Source organism: Balaenoptera ricei, chromosome 14 (assembly GCF_028023285.1).
Source record: "Balaenoptera ricei isolate mBalRic1 chromosome 14, mBalRic1.hap2, whole genome shotgun sequence".
Lineage (NCBI taxonomy): Eukaryota > Metazoa > Chordata > Mammalia > Artiodactyla > Balaenopteridae > Balaenoptera > Balaenoptera ricei.
The window spans coordinates 52,159,797-52,182,685 of record NC_082652.1 but is presented as its reverse complement, the minus strand read 5'-3'; the positions used below and the strand labels follow the sequence as shown (position 1 = coordinate 52,182,685).

Below are 22,889 nucleotides of genomic sequence, written 5' to 3'. Positions count from 1 at the left end.
TTACTTATATTTCCCTTGCTCTATGAGTTTATGAGAAGAAACAATTATCTACTGTGGTCTTGGAGGGCTATTTTTATGTGGGAGTATCCCTGTATAGCCTGTGTGGGCATAATATTTTTTGGTGCGAGGGCTGTTCTTAGTGTGGTTGTCTGCCGCCTCTTTCCTCAGTATGTGCTGGCCATTATCCCCTTGATAGGAGGAGTGACTGGTGTTATGGTGACCAGAGCCTGCACTGGATATTGAGTGGGGCCTCCTCTTTGCTCTGTGGTTGTCACTGCCCTGTCAGGGGCTGGGTCTGTTCCCTAGTTGTTGGAGTAGAAGCCCCCAGATCCGTTTCTGAGCTGCAGCGTGAGATAGGTGGGATTGGAGCGCTCCCATTGGGAGAGGAGCCACTAATTATTCCTCTGCCAGAGCTGTTCACCAGTGAGTGTGCTTTGTTGTATCACCTGTCACCTGTTGTGCGGGCTCACAAAGTACACTGCTGTTGGCACTGCCTTCGGCCCGTCTCAACCTTGGGAATGCTGTCTCAACCCTGGGAATCCCATCTCAACCTTGGTGTCCCTCAGACATTGTTTTCACAAGGCCACCAGTGCAGATCCACCAAAGTCAGGTCCTAGGACCTCATTAGTCACACATTTGGACCCGCTGTGGGAGCTATGGAGGCAGCTCAGACCCTGGCCCAGCCCAGCCCCCCCATGCACGTGCCCACAAAGCCCACAGCTGCTAAGCCAGAGCCATCCCAGCTGTAGGCACACCTGCTATCTACTCGGATGTCCTGCAGGCACTAAATTTACAGAGCCAGTGGCGGAGGTGTAAATCTGTGGCTCGCACAACCTCGGGGTGAGATTTCAACCCTACACCCTAAGTTGCATGGCCCCTGGGGCTCAGCTATTGTTTCAGCCCCACCTCTGTGAGTGGGCAACCCGCTGGCATCTGCCCCCAGTGCCCCCGAGGCGGCAGCTGGGACGCGAGAGCCCTCGGAGGCAGGAGCCCCCAGGCAGCAGCTAGGGCATGCTCTCACAGAGCCCGCGGAGGCGGGGCCGGCACATGGAGAAGGAGGCTGTAATGGCAGCCCCACCCCTCCCTACATGCACCACTTAACAATGGCGCTTCACTTCTGTGGCAGGCCCAGGCTTTTTCCACGAACACCCCCGTTCCAGCTATGCCACACTCCACCCCCTTCAGGCTGTCTCCACGCAGCCAACAACAGTCCTTTCCCCGGGTCTGTTCTCTAAACCCTGAGTTCCAGCACCCAGCCCCACCCATACCAGCAGATGTGTCCCAGGCTGGGGCATACAGGGCAGTGGCGCGGACTGTCTGTGCAAGTCTCTCTCAGTTCTGCCTGCTACAAGCTGGTTGTTGCGTTCTCCTCTGAGCCTCTGAAGCTCCCCTTCTGTCCCAGCTGATCTCCCCACTGGTGAAGTGGCTTCCCAGGGTGCAGGAACCTTTCCTCATTATCCTCTCTCCCCACTGCCCCCCGGCACAGGTCCCATCCTGCTTCCTTTTGTCTTTTCTTTTTTTTCTTTCTTTCGTTCTACCCGGTTACATGGGGATCTTTCATGTCCTTTAAGGGGTTTGAGGTCTTCTGTTAGTGTTCAGTAGGTGTTCTGTGAGAATTGTTCCATTTGTAGATGCATTTTTGATGTATTTGTGGGAGGAGGTGAGTTCCACATCCTTCTACTCTGCCATCTTGATTGGAGCCCTTGACATTAGTGTTATTGAAGGACTCATCCACTTCCAATATTTCGTGATTCTTTGTTGCAAATGCAGAAGAAAAGGTTGAAACTAAAATCTAAGTGACTATATACCTGCTGCAGTCTCCTAAGGTTAGAGAAAAAAAATGAACAACCTCTTTTTATTTTAATAAAAGGCAGTTTCAAACTGCCTGGTTTTGTGCCCTTACATGATTCATGTTCACTGTGCCTGCTACCTGCCTTTTGTAATGATGGTAGTTAGTAAGACGTAATGTCTACACAAAGCTTTTCATCACTATGAAAGCATCTGCCTCTTAATCCTCACAGCATCCTGGGGTCAGGAGCGTTCTGTTATTAAACATTTCAGTGACATTTCATAGTTGCGGAGTGCTGTACAATTCTTGATTGGTTAGACTTTTCAATCCCCAGATAAAAATTCAATTTACTGGTGGTGAAACTATGGCCCAAGAGACCAAACAATTTGGCAGAATATCCCCTCTCTTTTTAGCCTCACTTTTTCTACAGTCTGCAGAGAAGAGAGTGGGTTCTGAACCTTCTTGCAAATGTGTCCCTCACATGCCCCTGCTATGAATTTATTCTAAGCACCCCTGGTGGGAAAGAGCAGCCTACAGCATCCTTTCATTGTGGAGCCCCTCACATTGTGCTCTCACTCTGCCCCAGTAGCTCTTCTGTGACAGGTAAGCCCCCTCTCTCCAGTGCCTCACTTCCTCCCTCTGCACCGGCAACTGCCCTAGAGGGTCTTCCCCATCTCTTTAAAATTAAAGACAAAAACAAAACTTTCAACCTTATGTCTCCCTCTGGCTGCTTGGCCATTTGCTGCTTTGCACAGCCAAGCACGTAGAAAAATGGTCTAAATCAGGGGTCAGCAGATGATTTCTTTAAAGGACCACATAGTAAATATTTTTGGCTCTGTGGGCTGTACAATCTGTATCTCAACTACTCATCGGCCATTGTAGCACCAAAAGCAACCATGGATAGTACTAAAATGCATGGGTGTGACTGGGTTCCGATTAAACATTATTTACAAAACCAGGTGGCAGGGCAGAGACCCCTGGTGTAAATTACTGTCCCCTTCGTTCACTTCCCAGTCACTTCACCCTTTTGCATCCTCTGTTTCTCCACCACCATTCCATGGACACCGCTGTGTCAAAAATCACCAGGGGCCTCTTCATTGTTAAAGCCATCTTCTGGCTTGACATCTTTCCTGCATTTCTTGCTGTTAACCACCCTCCTATGCCTAGCTATCTCCTCCCTTGGATTCTGTAGCTCCACCCTCCCTGATTCTTGCCCTGCCTTCTGACTGTTCCTTCCTAGTTATCTCTGCCTCTACAGATCCACAACACTCCTCTGTTACACATTTGTCTCTGGATCAAGTAGGAATACGTTTGGCTCAAAGAGGTATAATATTAAACTAAAAATAGCTTAAACAAATGGTAGTTAACTTTTCTTACATAGCAAGATCTGAGGTAAGCAGTTGTAAATTGTTCATTGGCCCTGACAGTGTTCAGCCATTATCTCTGTAATTCTTTTGGTCTTTTCCTTTATGGTGGCCAAACGACCACTAAGGCCCCACCTGTCACCTCCAAGCTCAAGGCAGGGAAAAGGTAAGGGATGTTGCCAGCTACACCTGTCACGTTTTAATCGGGAAGTGATAGTTTCCTAGAAACCCCGTCATTGGACTTGGGTTTACATTTTAATGTCCAGCACTAGTTACAGAGGAGGTTCTGAAGACAAGTATTCAGCTGGGCACATTACCATCTCAAACAAAATGAGGGTTCTGTCAAGGAGGAAGTAGAAGAAGGTGGATTTGAATATGCAACCCATGTGTCTGCCACAGTCATCTCTGCACCTTGCCTCATTCCTTTCTGTTTCTAGTGCCCAGCACAGTATTTATTCCACAACAGACATGAATAAATGTTGAATGAATGAGTGAATTAGGTAAAACACAAAGGTGGGAAAGAGTGTAGAACTTACCCAAGGTCACCCAGCTTCTTTTCCATAAGCAGTTCTTAGTTGAGTCCCGAGAGTGAGGCCGCCACAGCCACCATCTCTGGAGCAAGGCGGCCGCAGGTGCAAAGGCTTCCCCCACTAATGTCCCCGTCTGTAAGATCCTAAGGACTAGTTACGCCTGGGGGCATTGCTGTTCGGAAGGTTGTCTTGGCTGATGTCTGCCTTATACAGAGTTTCACCGAGACATGCGGTGCCGCAGACAGGCCAGTATTTATATTCTTTTTTATCATGCATTTTTAGAGGGAGACTGATGGTTGCGTGGAGAAAGGACTTAGAAAGGACCTCTCCTCTGCGTCTTAGGCAACTCAGCTCTGTCCCCAAACTTTTATACCTGACCCACCAAGACCAGAGGTTCCAGTTAACCAGGCCTTCCCCCTCTCCTTAGGAAAGAGTTTGAGAATATACTTGAGACTTCTCCTGAGGATCTCACCCCATCCCTCCACAGCCCATCCCGGTTTTCCTCCATTGCATGGGACATCCTCCCTGAGAAGAGTTTCAGTAGATGCAGATGTCCTCACTGCCTCACGTTTCCGGTTAGATTTTAGTGCTCCTCATCGATGGGCATTCTGGGCAACTCTTCCTCTGCTGTTGTTGCAAATGGACTCATGGAGAGCCTGTCCACTGTGGATAAGCACCTACAGAAACATTCATTCCCATGCTCTGGCCCCTGGCCTCTTCACCAACCTGATCCTGCATCTCCCCACCAGCTCCCTTCCCTGGTGAAGTGGCCTCTGAAAGCGAGGGGACAGTGGGCCACAGGATTCTCAGAAGTACAGCAGGTGAGCAGGAGGCTGTGGACGGCCCTTAACCCTTCCCTCAAGGCTCAGGCAATGCTCAGGAAGGTTCTCTGGGAATCAAGCTGACGACTCCTAAAACGTCAGAGTGGCTCTACGGTCCAGCTGATGAAGCAGTAACACAGCTTGTGGTGGACTCTTCCTAGCATAGCTTATAGAGACTATTGTAAATAGCCTCCTCAGGAGGAGGGGAAAAAATCAAAAGTTGGGAGTTATGTGACAGAATCATCACTGGGGTACAGGGAGATTGCAGTACCATGTTGATGCCACTGTTGTTTCAAACACTGGTCAGCAGTGTTACTCTCCCTTCTTGACTTTCTCCCAGATCCTCTCTCTAATCCTTACACCCCAACTTCCATTTGCTTTCTGCCAGTCTTCTTCCTCCCCCTTCTTTTTCATCCCCTCAAAACAGAGACTGAGCCTGAATCTGGCAAGAGAAGCCCTCTGAAGTGGGCAGATTACTCCCCGCAGAAGAGCAGTCTCTTCCCACACTGGGCAGGAGAGAAATTAAAATGGCAGCAACTCTGAGTTACTGGCCAGGGTGTAGGAGCCACCTGAAAGTGGTGCCCTGAAAGCCTCCCTCAGAAGGAAGCCCCACCATGCAGGCTGCCAGGTGGTAAGGTCTACAGCAAGGAGGCAGCACAGCTGGGGCCACAGTGATTTATATGAAAATGACAATGCAGGTTTAATGTTTTTTTACGAACTTGGTTTACTTGACATTTTGCATGTTTATGTTATTGTTTGAATTGTATTAAATATTTTATTTCACTGTTTTTTTTTCTATTTTTATGAATTTCAAATAATTTTTAAAATACCAGTATAAAGTATTACCAAAATTTCTTTCTTGAGTGAAATCAATACTGTAATAAATGTTATAATCACTACTATTGAAACTCTCCAGCCTAACTTAAAGGTGAACAATGCTACCAGCCCATCTCGGCTCGGATCTCATGGAATCTGGCTTAAGAAAGACTTACAGACAGTAGTTTCCTTGTCTCTACCACTAGATGGCACTAGTGACCAAAATCTCACATTGGATGCTGGCCTTTGGGGATGACAGAGGGAGCAAGAACTTTGTCAGAACACTGATAACTATAGGCTTCCTGGGCTAGGGTCCCAGGGATGGGAGAAAGGCATTCTGCGTACACACTTTTTCTCTCGGAAAGCACAGAGAATGTGCCATACTTGGAGGCATTAGGAGAAAGCCCTAAACTGCAAATAACTTACTGAGCAGGAAAATAAATGTTTAGCCCAAGGAGTCAGAGAGTTCTTTACGTTACTCATCTCTGAAGTTGAGAACTAGATGGTGAAGAGAGAAAAAAGATCAGAATGCATATTTTAGTTCTTAGATCAAGAAAATGAAAAACCTGTTTCATTAAAATGACAACTATTGTATATTTAACAATATAAAAACACTGCTTACAATTACCTGCAAGCTTGAAGCTTGCTTCTCACATATAGTTCTTGAAGATGCTATGCCCTAAAACCATAATAATTACCCTGATTATCTAATCTCTCTTCCTCCCAGGCTTCCACCTCCTCCCACCTCCAGTGTTTTTAGACTCAATCTTAAGAGATTATTCTTGAACCTGGATTCACAGAGTTTGACACTCAAGGTCACTCAGCTAGTGGCAGAAATGGGAAATAAATTCAGATCGTACTGGTACACTCAACTTCCTCACAAATTGGGTACCTGGAATTGACTGACACTATGATCTAAAGCAAACTTGATATAAGCAGTGTTCAGTAGCACATCTCAAAAGCGTCCAATAATCAAAAAGTCTGGAAATTGCCCCTCCGCCTGTGTAAACATAAGACATGATAAGAAGTCAGAAAAGTTATTGGAGAACTCATCCTTCTGTACTCAGTGGTCTGATTGGCTAGAGAAGACTGGCCAGACATGTGCACAGATGTGAGTTACTTAGAATTTAATGCGTGCTCCTAGTACCTCCTAAAAGGAATCAAAGCTGTTTCCTTTGTTCTTTCCACACCAGTTTGGATGATTTGCTGTTCATATGAAATATTTGTTTATATCCTGTTGTGCTTCTTTACTTTCTAAGAACTTTCAGAACTGTTAGGTTCATTGCATTAAATGCTCTAGAAGTATATACTTTTTACCTTTAAGATGTTCTCATTGAGCTAATAATTTGTTTCAGGAAATAATTTATGAGCCTGGGTCTGAAATGTATAGAAGTGATTGCTTTGCTCCAGCATCATCAAAACTTTGTGTAGGATCTCCTCTCACACCACGTTCCTCTAGGTCTCTTCCTCTTGTTCCCTTGACCCCCTTTCTCCAGCTAGCTCTCCAGAGAGGCATTACCACAGCAGAACACATGCCTACTCTGCCTTATCAGGTGAGACAAAAAAGAGATCAAACTGGAGGCTCTGCTCTGTCTCTCTAATAGAGTTTTTTGTTGTTTAATTTTTATTGCAATATACTTGACATATAACATTTTATTAGTTTTATGTCTACAAAATAATGATGTGATATATATGTGTGTGTACATATATATATATATATACACACACACACACATATGTTGTGAAATGACAGGTGCAATTAACACCCATCGCAAGAGTTACAGATTTTTTTTCTTGTGATGAATAACTTTAAAGATTTACTCTCTTAGCAACATTGAAATATACAGTACAGTATTGTAAACTGTCATCACCTTGTTGTACATCACATCCCCAAGACTAGTTTATCTTATAACTGCAAGTGTGTACCTTTTGACCCCCTTCACCCATTTCGCTCACCCACACCCCCCACCTCTGGCAACCACCAATCTAGTCTCTGTATTTATGAGTTCAGTTTTCTTTTAGATTCCACATATTAGTGAGGTTATATAGTATTTGTCTTTCTCTGACTTACTTCACTTAGCATAATGCCCTCAAGGTTCATACATGTTGCCACAAATGGCAGGATTTCCTTTTTTATGGATGAATAATATTCTGGTGTGTGTGTGTGTGTGTGTGTGTATGTATATATATATATATATATATATATATATATACACACACACACACACACACCATATTTTATCCATTCATCCATCGATGGACACTTATCTTGTTTCCACATCTAGGCTATTGTAAATAACACTGCAGTGAACATAGTGGTGCAGATATCTTTTCAAGATAGTGATTTTATTTCCTTCATATAAATACCTAGGAGTGGAATTGCTGGATCATATAGTAGTTATATTTTTAATTTTTCAGGAACCTCCATACTGTTTTCCATAGTGGCTGCATGAATTTACATTCCACTAGCGAATGCACCCTTTTCTCCACATCCTCACCGACACTTGTTAATTTGTTGTCTCTTTTGATAATAGCCGTTCTAACACGTGTGCTGTGATATCTCACTGTGGTTTTGATTTGTATTTCCCTGATGATTAATGATGTTGAGCATCTTTTCATTTACCAATTTCATTTACCAATTTCATACAGTTGGCCATTTGTATGGCTTCTTTGGAGAAATGTCTGTTCACTTCATCTGTCCATTTTTTAATCAGGTTGTTTCATTTTTTCCTATTGAGTTGTATGAGTTCTTTATATATTTTGGATATTAACCTCTTATCAGCAAATTTTCACAATCAGTGAACATTGTGAATATTTTCTCCTGTTATCTAGGTTGTCTTTTCATTTTGTTGATGGTTTACTTTGCTGTGCAGAAGCTTTTTAGTTTGATATAGTCCCACTTGTTTACTTTTGCTTTTGTTGCCTTTGTTTTTGGTGTCAAATCCAAAACATTATTGTCAAGACCAATGTCAAGGAGCTTGGCCCTATGTTTTCTTGTAGAAATTTTATGATTTCAAGTCTAACATTCAAGTCTTTACTCGATTTTGAGTTGATTTTTGCATATGGTGTAAGATAGTGGTCCAGTTTCATTCTTTGGCATGTGGTTGTCCAGTTTTCCCAACACCATTTATTGAAGAGACTGTTCTTTCCCCATTGTGTATTTTTGACTCCTTTGTCATAAATTAATTGACCATGTATGTGTGGGTTTATTTCTGGGTCTCTGTTCTGTTCTGTTGATCTATGTGTCTGTTTTTATGTCAATACACTGTTTTGATTACTCTCCCTTTCTACTCCAGTTTGAAATCAGGGAGAGTGATTCCCCCAGCTTTGTTCTTCTTTCTCAAGATTGTTTTGGCTATTTGAGGTCTTTTGTGGTTCCCTACAAATTTTATGATTGTTCTATTTCTGAGAAAAATGCCATTGGAAGTTTGATAGGGATTGTATTAAATCTGTAGTTTGCTTTGGGTAGTATGGACGTAACAATATTAATTCTTCCAACACATGAACATGGAATATCTTTCCATTTATTTGTATTTTCTTCAATTTTTTTCCATCAATATCTTATAGGTTTCAGTGTACAGATTTTTCACCTCCTTGGTGAAACTTATTCCTAGGTATTTTATTCTTTTTGATGCAATTGTAAATGGGATCATTTTCTTAATTTCTCTTTCTGATAGTTGGTTATTCTTGCCTAGAAAAGCAATAGATTTTTTTATATTGATTTTGTATCCTGCAACTTTACTGAATTCGTTTATTAGTTCTAAAAGATTTTTGGCGGAGTCTTTACAATTTTCTCTATGTAATACCATGTCATCTGCAAATAGTGATCATTTTACTTCTTCTTTTCTGATTTGGATGCCTTTTATTTCTCTTTATTGCCTAATTGCTCTGCTTAGGACTTCCAATACTGTGTTGAATAAAATTAACAAGAGTGGGCATCCTTATCTTCCTCATCTTTGAGGAACCGCTTTCAGCTTTTAACCCTTCAATATGATGTTACCCATGGGCTAATTATATGGCCTTTATTATGTTGAGTTATGTTCCCTCTATACCTAATTGTTGAGAGGTTTTTTTTTATCATGAATGGATGTTGAATTTTGTGAAATGCTTTTTCTGCATGTATTGAGATGATCATATGATTTTTATCCTTCATTTTGTTATGGGTATATCATACTGATTTATTTGCAGATGTTGAACCATCCATTCATCCCTGGAATAACTTCCACATGGTATATGATCCTTTTAATGTATTGTTGAATTCAGTTTGGTAATATTTTGTTGAGAATTTTTGTATCTATGTTCATCAAGGATATTAGCCTGTAATTTTCTTTTCTTGGAGTGTCCTTGTCTGGTTATACCAGGGTAATGCTGGCCTCATAAAAGGAGTTTGGGAGTGTTCCTTTTTTCTGTGTTTTGGACTAGTTTGAAAAGGTGTTTAGTGTTATTTCTTCTTTAATATTTGGCAGAATTCACCAGGGAAGCTATCTGTTTCTATAATTTTGTTTTTTGGGAGGTTTTGATAACTGATTCAATCTCCTTACTAGTAACTGGTCTGTCCAGATTTTCTATTTCTTCATGATTCAGCCATGACAAGTTGTATATTCCTTGGAATTCATCTGTTTCTTCTAGGTTGTCCAATTTGTTGGTGTATGATGTTCATCATAATATCACGATCCTTTGTCTTTCTGTGGTATCAGTTGTAATGTCTCCTCTTTGATGTCTAAATTTTTTCAGTTCTTTTTTTCTTGGTGAGTCTTGCTAAAGGTTTGTCTGTTTATAGTTTTTTAAAAATATCAGCTCTTAGTTTCATTGATCTTTTCTATTATCTTTTTAGCCTCTATTTCATTTATCTCTGCTCTGATCTTTGTTATTGCCCTCCTTGTACTAATTTTGGTCCTAGTTTCTTCTTTTTTCTCTGGTTCCTTGAAGTGTAAAGTTAGGTTGTTTACTTGAGAACTTTCCTATTTCCTGATACAGGCACTTATTGCTATGAATTCCCCTCCAGAACTGCTTTTGCAGCATTCCATAAGTTTTGGTATATTGTATTTCTATTTTTTATTTGTCTCAAGATATTTTTTCATTTCTCTTTTGAGTTCTTCTTTGACCCATTGGTTGTTCAGTAGCATGTTGTTTACTTTCCACATATTTGTGAATTTTCCTGTTTCCTTACTGTAATTGATTCTAGTTTCATACCATTGTGCACAGAAAAGATGCTTGATATGATTTCAGTTTTCTTAATTTTGTTAATACTTATTTCGTGGCCTAACCTATGATCTATTCTGGAGAATATTCCATGTACACCTGAGCAGAGTGTGTATTCTGCTGATTTTCAGTGGAGTGTTCTGTAAATGTCTGTTAAGTCCATCAGGTCTAACATGTCACTTAAGCCCATTGCTTCATTGTATTACTGTCTTTTTCTCCCTTTATGTCTACTAATATTTGTTTTATATATTTAGGTGCATCTGTGTTGGATGCATAAATATTTGTAAATATTATATCATCTTGTTGGATTAACCCCTTTATCATTATATAATGCCCTTCTTTGTCTCTTGTTAGAGTCTTGTCTTAAAGTCTATTTTGTCTTGTATAACTCTCCCAGCTTTCTTTGGTTCCATTTACATGGAATATCTTTCCATCCCTTCACTTTTAGTCTATGTGTTATTACATCTGAAGTGAATCTCTTGTAGACAACATAGTTTGGCCTCATTTCTTATCCATTCAGTCACTCTTTGTTTTTTGATTGGAAAATTTAGTTCATTTACATTTAAAGTTATTGTTGATAGGTATGGACTTACTGCCATTTTGTTCATTGATTTCTAGCTATTTTGTAATTCTTCTGTTTCTTTCTTCTTCTCTTGCTTCCTTTGTGATTTGATGATTTTTGGTAATGCTGTGCTTAGACTCCTTTTATGTTATGGGTTTTTGCTCTGTGATCACCATGAGGCTTATATTTAAATGTAACAGTCTATTTTAAGCTGATAACAGCTTGTTTGAATGCATTTTAAAGCTTTACATTTTTACTCTCCCCGCCACACATTTTAAAAGGTGTCACAATTTACATTTTTTTATCTTGTGTATCCATTAACAAATTATGGTAGTTATAGTTATTTTTACTACTAAAATATAGTGTATTTTACTACTTTTACTATAGTTACTTTACTCTGTCTTTTAATCTTCACGCTACATCTATAAGTGATTGACCCACCACCATGACAACATTAGATTATTCTGAATTTAACTATACATTTACTTTTGCCTGTGAGATTTATATTTTCATATTTTTTCCTGTTACCAATTAGCACCCTTTTGTTTCACCTTAAAGAAGTCCCTTTAACATTTGTTGTAAGGCTGGTCTAGTGGTGATGAGCTCCTTCAACTTTTGCTTATCTGGAAAACTTTATTTCTCCTTAAATTCTGAAGGACAGCTTTTCCAGGTAGATTATTCCTGGTTGTCAGGTTGTTTTTTTTTTTTTTTTCTTTCAGCACATTGAATATATTGTGCCACCCTCTTCTGGCCTGCCAAGTTTCTACCTAAAAATTTGCTGATAGTCTTATGGGGGTTCCCTTGTACATAACAAGTTGTTTTTCTCTTGCTCCTTTTAAGATTTTCTCCTTTAACTTTTGACAATTTAGTTATAATGTCTCTTTGGATTCTTCTTTTTTGGAATTCTCTGGGATTCCTGGATTTATTTCCAGGTAGTCTGTTTCTTTCCCCAGGTTAGGGAAGTTTTCAGCCATTATTTCTTCAAATAAGCTTTCTACCCCTTTCCCTCTGTCTTCTTCTGACACCCCTATAAATGTGAATATTGATCTGCTTGATGTTGTCCCATAAGTCCTTTAAACTCTATTCACTCTTATTCTTTTTTCTTTTAGCTGGTCTGATTGAATGAATTCCAATACACTGTCTTCTAGTTCACTGATCCTTTCACTTCATCTAGTCTGCTCTTGAACCCCTTTATTGAATTTTTCAGCTCCGTTATTGTATCCTTCACCTCTGTGATTTCTGTTTAGTACTTTCTTATATTTTCTTTTTGTTGAAATTCTCACTTTGTTCATGTATTGTTTCTCTGACCTCTGTGAGCATCTTTATGACATTATTTGAGCTCTTTATCAGGTAAAAATTACTTATCTTAATTTCATTAAGGTCTTTTCCTGGGGTTTTATCTAATTCTTTCACTTGGAATATATTCCTCTTTCTTCATTTTTCTTGACTCTCTATGTTGGTTCCTATGCATTAGATACAATAGCCAGTCTAGAATGAGTGGCCTCATGTAAGAGATGAACCTTATTATTCAACCCTGCCGTGGCTCTTGGTTGTCTCTCAAACCTTTGTGAATGTCCAGCCTACTTTGTTCTTAGTGTGGCTCCCAGTAGTTGAGGGTATACCAAGACCTGTCAGTGTCCCAAAGAGAAGGATCTCAGCACCTAGATGCAGGCTGATTGGAAGCTGGACACTCAGGCAGTAACTTTTAAAGTATGCCCGTATACCTCTTTCAGAAGAAGACTGAGAGATGGGCATTCTGTCTGCTCCCTCTGCACTGAGCCCTAGGGGGATAGCAGGTTAAGAACTATTTCTTTGTTTGCTACCATGCCATTGAACCCATGAACACAAGCTGTGCTGCTCACCAGAGCCAGATATCAAGGGATGTGTCCTCTGAGCAGCAGCCACAAAAGCTGGAGCACCAGATGTTTGCACAACCTCCATTCATAGAAACACTGGTGACCCATGGCAGGGCAAAGGGAGAGTGCAGAGATGGCACCCACTGGCCTCCCCAGTCATTGGAGAGGATTGCAGATGCCCCCTAGATGTTGTTAAATTATAAGCCTGACCCTCAGGCTGCAGTTAAGATCTATAAATAGGCCTCTTTCACTTACAGACTGGGCATTTCAGTCTGCTGCCTCTGCCCTGTGCCCTGGTGGCATAGCTTAAGATCTGCTACTCTGTTTATTAGAGTCCTATGGGACCCAGGAACATAAACGTTGTTGGCCAGCAGAGCCAGGCAATCAAGAGGTGTGTCCCCTGGGCAGTAGCTGCAAAAGCTGGGGTGCCAGACGTGTGTATAAGCTCCTTTCCAGAAGATACCTGCTAGTGAGGCAGAAGGAGAGCATGAAGATGGTATGGTGCCCACTAGCCTCCCTGGTCTCTGGAGAGGATTACAGTTGGCATCTAGATGTGTACTAAATTAGAAGCCTGCCCCCTCAGGCCAAAGCTTTTAAAATAAGCTAATAGGCTTCTTTAATGAAAAGACTGGGCAGTTTAGTCTGCTGCCTCTGTACTGGGCCCTGGGGGTATATCCATGGTAAGTCCATGAGAGCCCATTAAGAACTATCTCTTAGTTCACTACAGCCTTGTGAGTCTCTTGGACCCAAACCCCACTGGCTTTCAGAGCTAGATGTTATGGGGGCCCATCTCTCAGGTGGAAGTCTTAAAAGTTGGGGTGCTAGATGTAGGGTCCAAGCCCTTTGCTCCTCAGGGAGAATCCAAGAGTTGTGAGTTCCCTCCTGGTTGCATGTCGCCCTGCCGGGAGTGGGTTTTATGGCAAGGTTGTGATCAGCCTCTCGTACCCATTTCAGTGTGTCTTCTTGTTCACCCGATGCGTAGGAGTCGCTCAGCTAGTTTCTGGATTTCTTTCAGAGGGATTGTTGTTCAATTTGTAGCTGTAGATTCAGTGTGTCAGTGAAACGAGGCGAGTGGAGGAGGCTGCTTTGTTGCCGTCTCAATCCAGAACTCTCCAATAGAGTTTTATAGGTAATTATTCAGAGTTTTCCTGTTTTGGGGATCTGAAACACAGTAAATAGCATCCCCAGATGCTTTGAGGCAGAGCCCTACGCCCTCCTTCCCAGCCCTGACCTAACAGTCTGCTGCTTTGTGGTTCTAGAAAAATAACTGTGTGCTGCCTGAGGATCTGAAGAACTTTTACCTGATGACCAATGGCTTCCACATGACATGGAATGTGAAGCTGGATGGTGAGTCATCCCCCTTGCTGTAGAGGAACATTTCCCTGGCTGAGAGGTTAGAGGAGACAACCCTGAGGGCCTTTACAACTTGTGAGTCTTTGAATCTGGACAGTTTTTGTGGGTTCTTCTAAAGTGCAGTGTCCATAAGCTGTGATTATCTCCCAAAGCTAACACATGCCATCATTGCTTCACCCACTGCCTCCCCAGCCCCCGTGCCAGGGTCTACCCAGTACTTAACTGGAAGCTCAATTTAGAGGCTTCCTGTTGGCCTGAGGTGGAGGGAAAAATTAGTCACTACACAAAAATCCTGAGCCACCTCAAACTTAAAGCCTCTGAGGATTCCACCTTGGAGCAGCCTCCTCAGGATGAGCTGCAGTGACAGCCTCTGGTGGTCATAAGAGGGGCTCCTTCCTTCATTCCCAGCACGGTGGAGACCTCAGGGCTCCGACCCTCAGACCAGAGCCTTTCCTTCTCTGCCTCACATCTCCTCAGCCTGAGTCATCAACCACCTTAGTTCGCAGGCTATCATCCTTGGTATTAAATACGTCCAGAATAAACATTTCTATCGTGAATGTGGGAAATGACACCTTGGTACATGTCAGAGATTCAGGTACTATGCAGGCATGAAAGTCAGTGCTGTGCATTTAGGTGAAGACTCTAGTAACGTTCCATAGACTAGGAAATCTGGATCTAGCCACTGGAGTCCAGCTCATTCCTGACACAGACTTCCCTGTCCTCAAGAGGACTTTATTATCTCCAAACTCCAGCCACATCCCCAGATCTACTTTGGTCCTTGGGAATCAGCCTATATGTCTCCTTGCTGCCACTAAGAATGCAGTCACTTCTGTGACACAGCAAACCTGCAGAACTGACTCCTCCCCTTCATTGCCGCTACCTCCTAGGTTCCCTTGTTCTGGTGACTCCCCAAACCTTCCTGTTTTTCTCGCAGCTGACCAGAGGCATATTTTATAGCTTACTACTAAGCATTTAACATGAACTTTTGGCTTAGAATCATTTCCTCTGATGGTCTAGAAACCATTGTTGTCACCAACATCAGAAACCCTCATGGCCATGGCCTTTGGAGTCTGGAGCAACAGAGAGAGTGGACAGAGGCTAGAGTGACTGTCAGATTTTCCCTTGCCCACATCACGGAGACAGGCTAGCCCCTTCAGAAGCCTGCATCAGAAAAGAAACATTTCATGAAGGTTTTATGAATGAGTCCCTATTCATTATTAATACTTTTTCTAATGTAATCCTCCCAACCCATCTTCTTATCCTTATCTGCATTGCTGTACCCATTCTTTACTGGATGGCTCAAATCATTATCAGAAAAGCCAGCAAAGGCAGCTTCCAATGTTTACCTCCTTAGCGGTCTTTTCTTGGACATTCCATGATCTGTACACCAGCTGTTTTATTGCCTTCAGTTACGCCAGTTTTTTAGCAGTCATATGTCCAAGTCTTTGTGTGTCATCCCATGTCCAACACCCTGTATTATAAGGATTCTATATGATAGATAAGGAAAATACATAGTCTGCCTGTTTCTTGTTTACACCTGAATCACAGACGACTGAACCAAGCAAGAAGGCTTTCAAGACAGTTTGCTCCATTGAGTAAGAAAAAATGACAGGTAGAGGGGGAGATAGTTTCCATAGTGAAAGCTTATGACAAGAAGGGTAGAAGCGGTCAGTTATATAATCAAAGCTGTTACTCCTTTGGAAAGTATAACCCTTCATTCAAGGGATGGCGGGAGCAAAAACATTTTTAAGTCCTTTGATCTTCAAACTAGGGCCCCTACCCTAGAATTCCCAGTTCTTTTTGAGAATCCCCTTTTAAAATTTCCTTTGGTGCTCCGCCCTAACACGTGCAGTGGGGACTCTTCACTCATGGCCCCAGCTGTTTGCTTTTTTTTTTGCATAAAAGGCTGGTGCTTTGGAGCATGTAGTGCATTGATTCTCTCCTTTCCACTTTCCATTCAGTTCCTCAGCCCTGGGATCAAATAATAGCTGGGTTTAAGTTAGTCAAGCAGAAACCCTTCTGATGACCATGGTAACTAGCTTATTACTCCATGTAACTCTTTTTGTTAACGTTCCCATAGAACATACCATTCCATTGGGCAGCATGGCAATTAACAGCATCTCAAAACTGACTCAACTCAACCAGTCTTCCCTGTACTCACTTCCTAACGCACCAACTCTTGCAGACCTGGAGGACGATACACAAGAAGGTAACTGGACGGGCTTCTGCTTTGAGTTAGAAATCAGCCTGCTTGTTTCCATTTTATAATGTTGAAAATAATAGGAAGACATTGTGGCATTGTAACATGTTCCCCTAAACCCAACCCTTCCCATTTATGGCTTCTCTGAACCATGGGAGTAAGGTTAAAAACAAAAACAAAAACAAACCAGCCTGTATCAAAAAAGGAAATTTTCATGAAGAAAATGCCAGGGTTGGGATCTTTGTTTCCAGCACCCACTTCAGTCCCTGGCACATAGTAGGCAGTTAATGAATACCTGGTAAGTGAATGAATGTTACAGATTAAACTTCACTCCACATTTCAGTATTGAGAGGTATCAGGGACCGTGACAGTCTAAATGCAGCTCCCTTCCTCCCTTCAGGCTCTTTGCCACTTCTGATTAAAATGGCTTATAATTCAAATGGCTGCTAAAGCTATGATCAACTATGTATAAGTGAGGACTTCTTCAGTCAGAACTGTGTTTGGCTGCATATAACAGACCCCCATTACAATGTTTAAATAGGAGTTTATTTTTCTCATAATAAGAAATCTGGAACTAGGATGGTGTAGCTGCTTGAGAAACTCAATGATAAAGTCTCCCTCTGGATTCCTGGCACACCAGCCTTTGTGTTTGGTTTTCATCCTCATGGTTGAAGAATGTGGGCTCTACCTCCAAGCTTCAAGTCTATGTTCCAGGCAGGAAAAAGAAGAGTAAAGGGCAAAATAACTGTCTCTTGGCAGAATATTTTCCTTTTTGTCAGAAAAATAATAGTTTTCCCAGAAGCCCCTCCCAATAACCATTGGCCAGAATAGAGTCAAAAGGTTACCTATAGTGCAAGGGAATTTGAGGAGATTAGCTGTGTAGTATTGCCTCATCAAACAGAACTGGAGTTTTAAAAAGGGAGAATGAATATTCAGTAGGCAACTAGTGTCTCCAATACTAATGCCTTGGAGTGCATTGAAGTTCTGACAGAGAGAACTGATGCAAGGCTTTCTCCTTCAACTGGACAAGCAGCTGGACAATAGGAGGAGGAGTCCAAGAGCTGAGCCTGGAAAGTGTTGGGCCCTGGGAAGAGTTTGTCACTCAGAAATGTGTGGAATCCTCAAGGATAGGATAAAGGTCACATTTGCTTCATATGTGTGTACTGGGGCTCTCTAACCCCTAAAAGGCAAAAGAGTTATTAAATAAGTAGAATGGGTGTACCCTGCTTTTGAAGCTGGTAGATAAAGGTAGACTAGATGACAGGATTTCAAGGGACCTCAGCAAAGGACTGAGCTAGGGGTAGAGACCACACTGTCCTACATACTGATGGGGATAAAAACCACGTGGGCTTCTGGCACCTTCTGAGTTCATGCTTTTTAGGATAGTCCAACAATTAGACCTAAGCTTCATTAAACTTAAGTAGAAGAATGCTGACTTTTCTCAGGGGACTCAGCAGTTAGAAAGAGGACAATCAGGATGCAATATCAGAATACACAACCAGAGAAATAACACTGCTAGAGGACACAGATGAAAACCTAAATAAAATCAAGAACACTTAAGGGCATTTAAGACAGCACAAAGACCTCCTATAGAAAAAAAGTAAAAATTCTTGATTAAACAACTGACTAGATGAATTGAAGACGGGTATAAATATTGAGACCTGAGTTAGTAGCCTGAAAAAGCAAGTGCAAGAAATATCTAAAAAGACAGATAAATAAATTTTAAAAGGAGAAATGAGTGAAAAGGTGGAGGGTAAGAGAAATAGAAAATACATCCAGGTGACCTTCCATTGGAATTATAGGTGCTCAAAAAAGAGAAAAAGAATAGCTGGAAAGGGAATAATAAATAAACAGTAATAAACGAAAACTTTTATTCAATCTGCAGATTGAAAGGGCTCTCCTAGACTCAAATTGAATTCAGGAGAAAACAGACACCTAGGCATTACATGATGCAGAAAAAAATCACAAGCTTCTAGGCAAAAATAACAAATTACTTGTGAAGAGAGAATAATCAGACTGACATCAGACTTCTCACCTGCAACAGTGGAAACTAGAAGGCAGTAAAAAAACATAAACAGGTTACTGAGATAAAAGGAGTGAAAATCAAGAGTCCTGTATATACAGACCAAACATACGTCTCAGGTTATTAGAAGAATATTAAAGGATGTGTAAAACTTCAAGAACATAAATACTCTAACCAAAAGACAGATGAAATGGAATGGAGATCTCAAGATGCAGATATATAAAGAGGAAGGGAAACAAGAGATTAGTGAACCTCCTATGAAAGAGAAAGACTAAATTAAATCTTAATATCCAGGAATGTATACAACTTTTACATAAGAACTCTTGGAAAAGAGGGGACATAGTGCACAGAATATGTTTAAATGTGTACTCTCAGCTAAACCTAACAGAAAAGAGAGAGGCAAGATATAAGAGCTTTATGGGTTAAATTGTGTCCCCTCCCCCCAAAAAATATTCATATGTTGAAGTCCTAACCTCACTACCTCAGACTGTGACCTTATTTGGAAATAGGGTCATTATAGATGTAAGTAGGTAAGATGAGGTCATACTGGAGTTGGGTGGAGCCCTAATCCAATATGACTGACCACCTTTTAAAAGGGGAAATTTGGAGATACAGATATAAAAGAAAGCCATGTGAAGATGAAGACAGAGATGGGGTGGTACTTTTACATACCAAGGAAAGCTAAAAGTTGCAAGTAAACCACCAGGAGCTAGGGGAGAGGCATAGAACAGATTCTTCTCCACAGCCCTCAAAAGGAACCAACCTTGACCTTGGATCTGTGGCCTCCAGAAGCGTGAGATAACAAATTTCTGCTATTCAAGCCATTCAGTTTGTGGTACTTTGCTACAGTAGCCCTAGCAACTAATACAAAGAATGTTCCAGAGAGTCCTTTTAATAGAAAATGTAGGACAAAGAGGAAAGGAAGTAGAAAGTGGAAGCCTCATCCTACTGTAGGAAAGAAATAGTATGCCTTGTTGGGGGAAACAGAGTGTCTTGGTGTATTGGTTTTCTATTCATGTATAACAGATTACCACAAATTTAATGGCTTGAAACACTAAAAATTTATTATCTAACAGTTTTCATGAGTCAGAAATTTAGCTACAGATTAGCAGTCTTCTGCTTAGGATCTTTTCAGGCTAAAAACAAGGTGTCAGCTGGTGCTGTGATCTCATCTGAGGCATAAGGGCCTCTTCCAAGCTCGCTGGTGGTTGACCTTATTCAGTTTCTTGCAGCTGTGGGACTAAGTCCTTGTTTTCTTGTTGCCTGTTGGCCAGGGCTCGCTCTTGGCTCATTTAGGCTGCCCTCAGATTCTAGCCACAAGACCCTCTCACAATATGGCCACTTGCTTCTCAGCCAGCAGGAATATTTCTCTCCAGTCTGCTACAACAGAGTTTCATAATGTTACCTAATCAAGGGAATGACTACTCCATCATATTATAGGTCCTGACCACACTCAGGGGAGGAGGTTGTACAGGTGTGTATACACACAAGCATGAATCTTGGGGGCCATCTTAGAATTCTGCATACCACATTTGGTTAGAGAAACAATGGCATATTGTTTTCAAGTAAGGGTAGAATCATATGGATCCAGTCATGCAAATACATAACAAAAAGGAAGATAACCATTAAAGGAATAAAAAATTACTCTAGAATCTCTAACCTAATAAAGGGAATGTTGAATCACATGAGTAAAAATAAGAAAAAGGGAAAAGAAACAACATTATAAAATAAGCAACAAAACATTAAGAGGAATAAAATAAAACAGATAAATCATTATGTTAAGTGTACTGGAATTGAATTTCCCTTTTGAAAAGCAGAAACTATCAGATTGATATAAAAAGCAAAGCTCATCTATATGTTATTTTCAGGAGCATACTTAAACTGATGAAGAGGCCTCCTGATAATGGCAGATAGATAGGTAATTCAGAGCAGTCTTCCTGCTGAAGACAACTGAAAAGTCAGGGAACATATAAAAATCATCAAAGAGCTAATAAGATGATGAGATAGCACCAGATCAACATCCAGAAGAAGACAGAAATCCAGGACAGAGGCTCAATGTTTAGGGTTGCTTTTGCCTAGGATACACTGTCCTTTTCAAAAGAGGCAATGAGGCTACTGAAAAATTGAGAATTTGACCCATATGTGAGACTAGAAGAATAAAATGGAGTCTAGAACCTACAAAAGATGGCACCCATAAAAACTACCCTACCCTTTTGGTTAGCACCGTGAGGAGCTATATACTCTAGAAGATAGAATGAACCAGAAATAACCACTCTTCACATGGACCGAAGCCCAAGTATAAGTCACCTGTGCATCCCAGAAAATGTTAAATCCCAAAATTGGACTAATTTGATTCCAGATTACTAATCTCCTCAGGGGCCTGGCAGAAAAAAACAGAAATTCACTCCAGAGAAATGTACTAAAATTGACTGTGTTAATGGTTGCATGGCTCTAAATGTACTAAAAACCATTAAATTGTACACTTTAAGTGAATAGTATGGTAGGTGAATTATATCTCAGTATAAAACTCATATAAAAATAAAATTCTTCCCTAGAGGAAGAAAATATTATCCTAGACCTCATTGTTTTTATAAATAATTTTTCAAAAATAATCCTACTAAAAAAGAACCAGGCACGTGAAGAAACACAACACCATGAACAAGAACCAGCGCAAATAACAGGTAACAGAAAGATATCCACTGTTATTCCTGAGGGTGAAATTATTAGGCACAGACTGTAGGACAGTGTGCTAATGTGCACATGGAGATAAAACCAAACCAAAAATTCAGTGAAGAACTAATGACAGTGACATTGTAGATTTGACCTTATGATTCTGGCCATGTGGCATACTACCTTTTACCAGATCAGGACTTGTGGAGATAATACTCTAAACTCTGGAGAAACTTTTAAAATAATTACCTAAAAGGACTGGAGAGTAACCAAAAATAAGCAGAAACTGGAGTGGCATCTACAAATGGCAGAAGGGAACCACACTGAATGATTTTCCTATTTTTATAACTTTTCACCTGAGGGCAGACCCCAGTTAGCATCAGTCAAGGCTGCTAAAACTTGGTGGGATCCTACAGTCTGGACTTTTGATTTCATCCAAGATGGAATAGTAGGGGCCAGATTTATCTTCCCACCTGGAACAACAAAAAAAACAAAAACAGACAAAATATATAAAACAATGGATGTTGTCAAGATACTGACCATCACACAGAGAAGAACGATGAGCTCTGAATGATGGGAAACAAATGAGGTGAACCCTAGCTTATTATCTGAAAGTTTCCAGTCGACAGCGTAGAGAAGGGAACCCAAGGAGAACATGTTGTACCTGTTAATTGAGAAGACAGAACTAAGAGCCCAGCTGGATGAAGACAGGTACAGTTCACAGGACTGAGTAACAGAGAGGAATGAGCTGCATAGAGAGAGAACTGCAGAGATCTGCAGAGTGTCCTCCTCAAGTATTCAGGAAAGAACTGATGAGCACACACATGTGAAGATACTGCCCAAGGCCAGGGACAAAACCACCCAAGAAGATTAGAGGGAACAATGCCTGGTACTCACACTGTACCAGGAATAGTGTCCGTTTCTACCGGCCAGGCTGAAACACCTCATGGCTTACATAGAATTAGGTAGAGTACTCAGAAGGGTCCTGCCTCAGTAATGGGGAAAAAATTAGCCCTAGGTTAAATGCTGCCTTGGGTTCTGCCTGTCAAATACTAAGCACAAGACTGGAAAGTATCTGTTTTCGAGTAATGTAACTGTGTCTCAGAACAAAGCTCAACAATATTTATAGAAATATAAAAATAGCAAGCACTCAACAATGCAAAATTAACAATTTCTGGCATCCAATCAAAGATTACCAGGTATGCAAAAAAGCAGGGAAAAAATGACCATAATGAGGAGAAAAATTAATTGAAACCAATCCAGAATTGAGATACAGTTTAGAATTAGCAGACACAGACTTTACAACAGTCATTACTATATTCTATATGTCCAAAAACTTAGTACAGACATGGAAGGTAGGAAAAAACAAATCCAAACTTAACTTTTAGAGATTAAACTAGTTTCTGAGATGAAAAATACACTGGATGGGACTAACAATAGTTTAGATATTGCCAAAGAAAAGACTGGAGAACTTAAAGACATAACAATAGACAATCCAAAATAACACAGAAAGAAAATAAAAAATTATTTTAAAAGAGCATCAGTGAACTGAGGGACAACAAATGGTATAATGTATGTATAATTGGAGTCCCTGAAAAGAGGGGGATGGACCAGGAAATACTATTTGAAGAAATAGTGGCTCAAAACTGTACCAGCTACTTGGAACCTTAAACCATTATCTAAGAAGCTTAACAAGCCAGGAA

General features: G+C 41.0%; 1 protein-coding gene across 4 annotated transcripts in view; it reads left to right on the top strand.

The window, feature by feature from the left end:
- The window catches only part of TPGS2 (tubulin polyglutamylase complex subunit 2), a 63,612-nt gene that overhangs the window by 23,650 nt on the left and 17,073 nt on the right, over positions 1 to 22,889 (top strand). For 2 of the 4 annotated variants that reach the window (XR_009497390.1, XR_009497389.1), the window contains exon 1: positions 14,206 to 14,287. Coding sequence is in view for 1 of the 4 variants with exons in the window: in XM_059895655.1 (XP_059751638.1) it covers positions 14,200 to 14,287; positions 16,374 to 16,502 (217 nt within the window). In the remaining 3 variants the exon portion in view is untranslated. Of the gene's footprint in view, positions 1 to 14,199; positions 14,288 to 16,373; positions 16,503 to 22,889 lie in introns of those variants that run through there. The other 2 variants (XM_059895655.1, XR_009497388.1) reach the window with 2 other exon arrangements.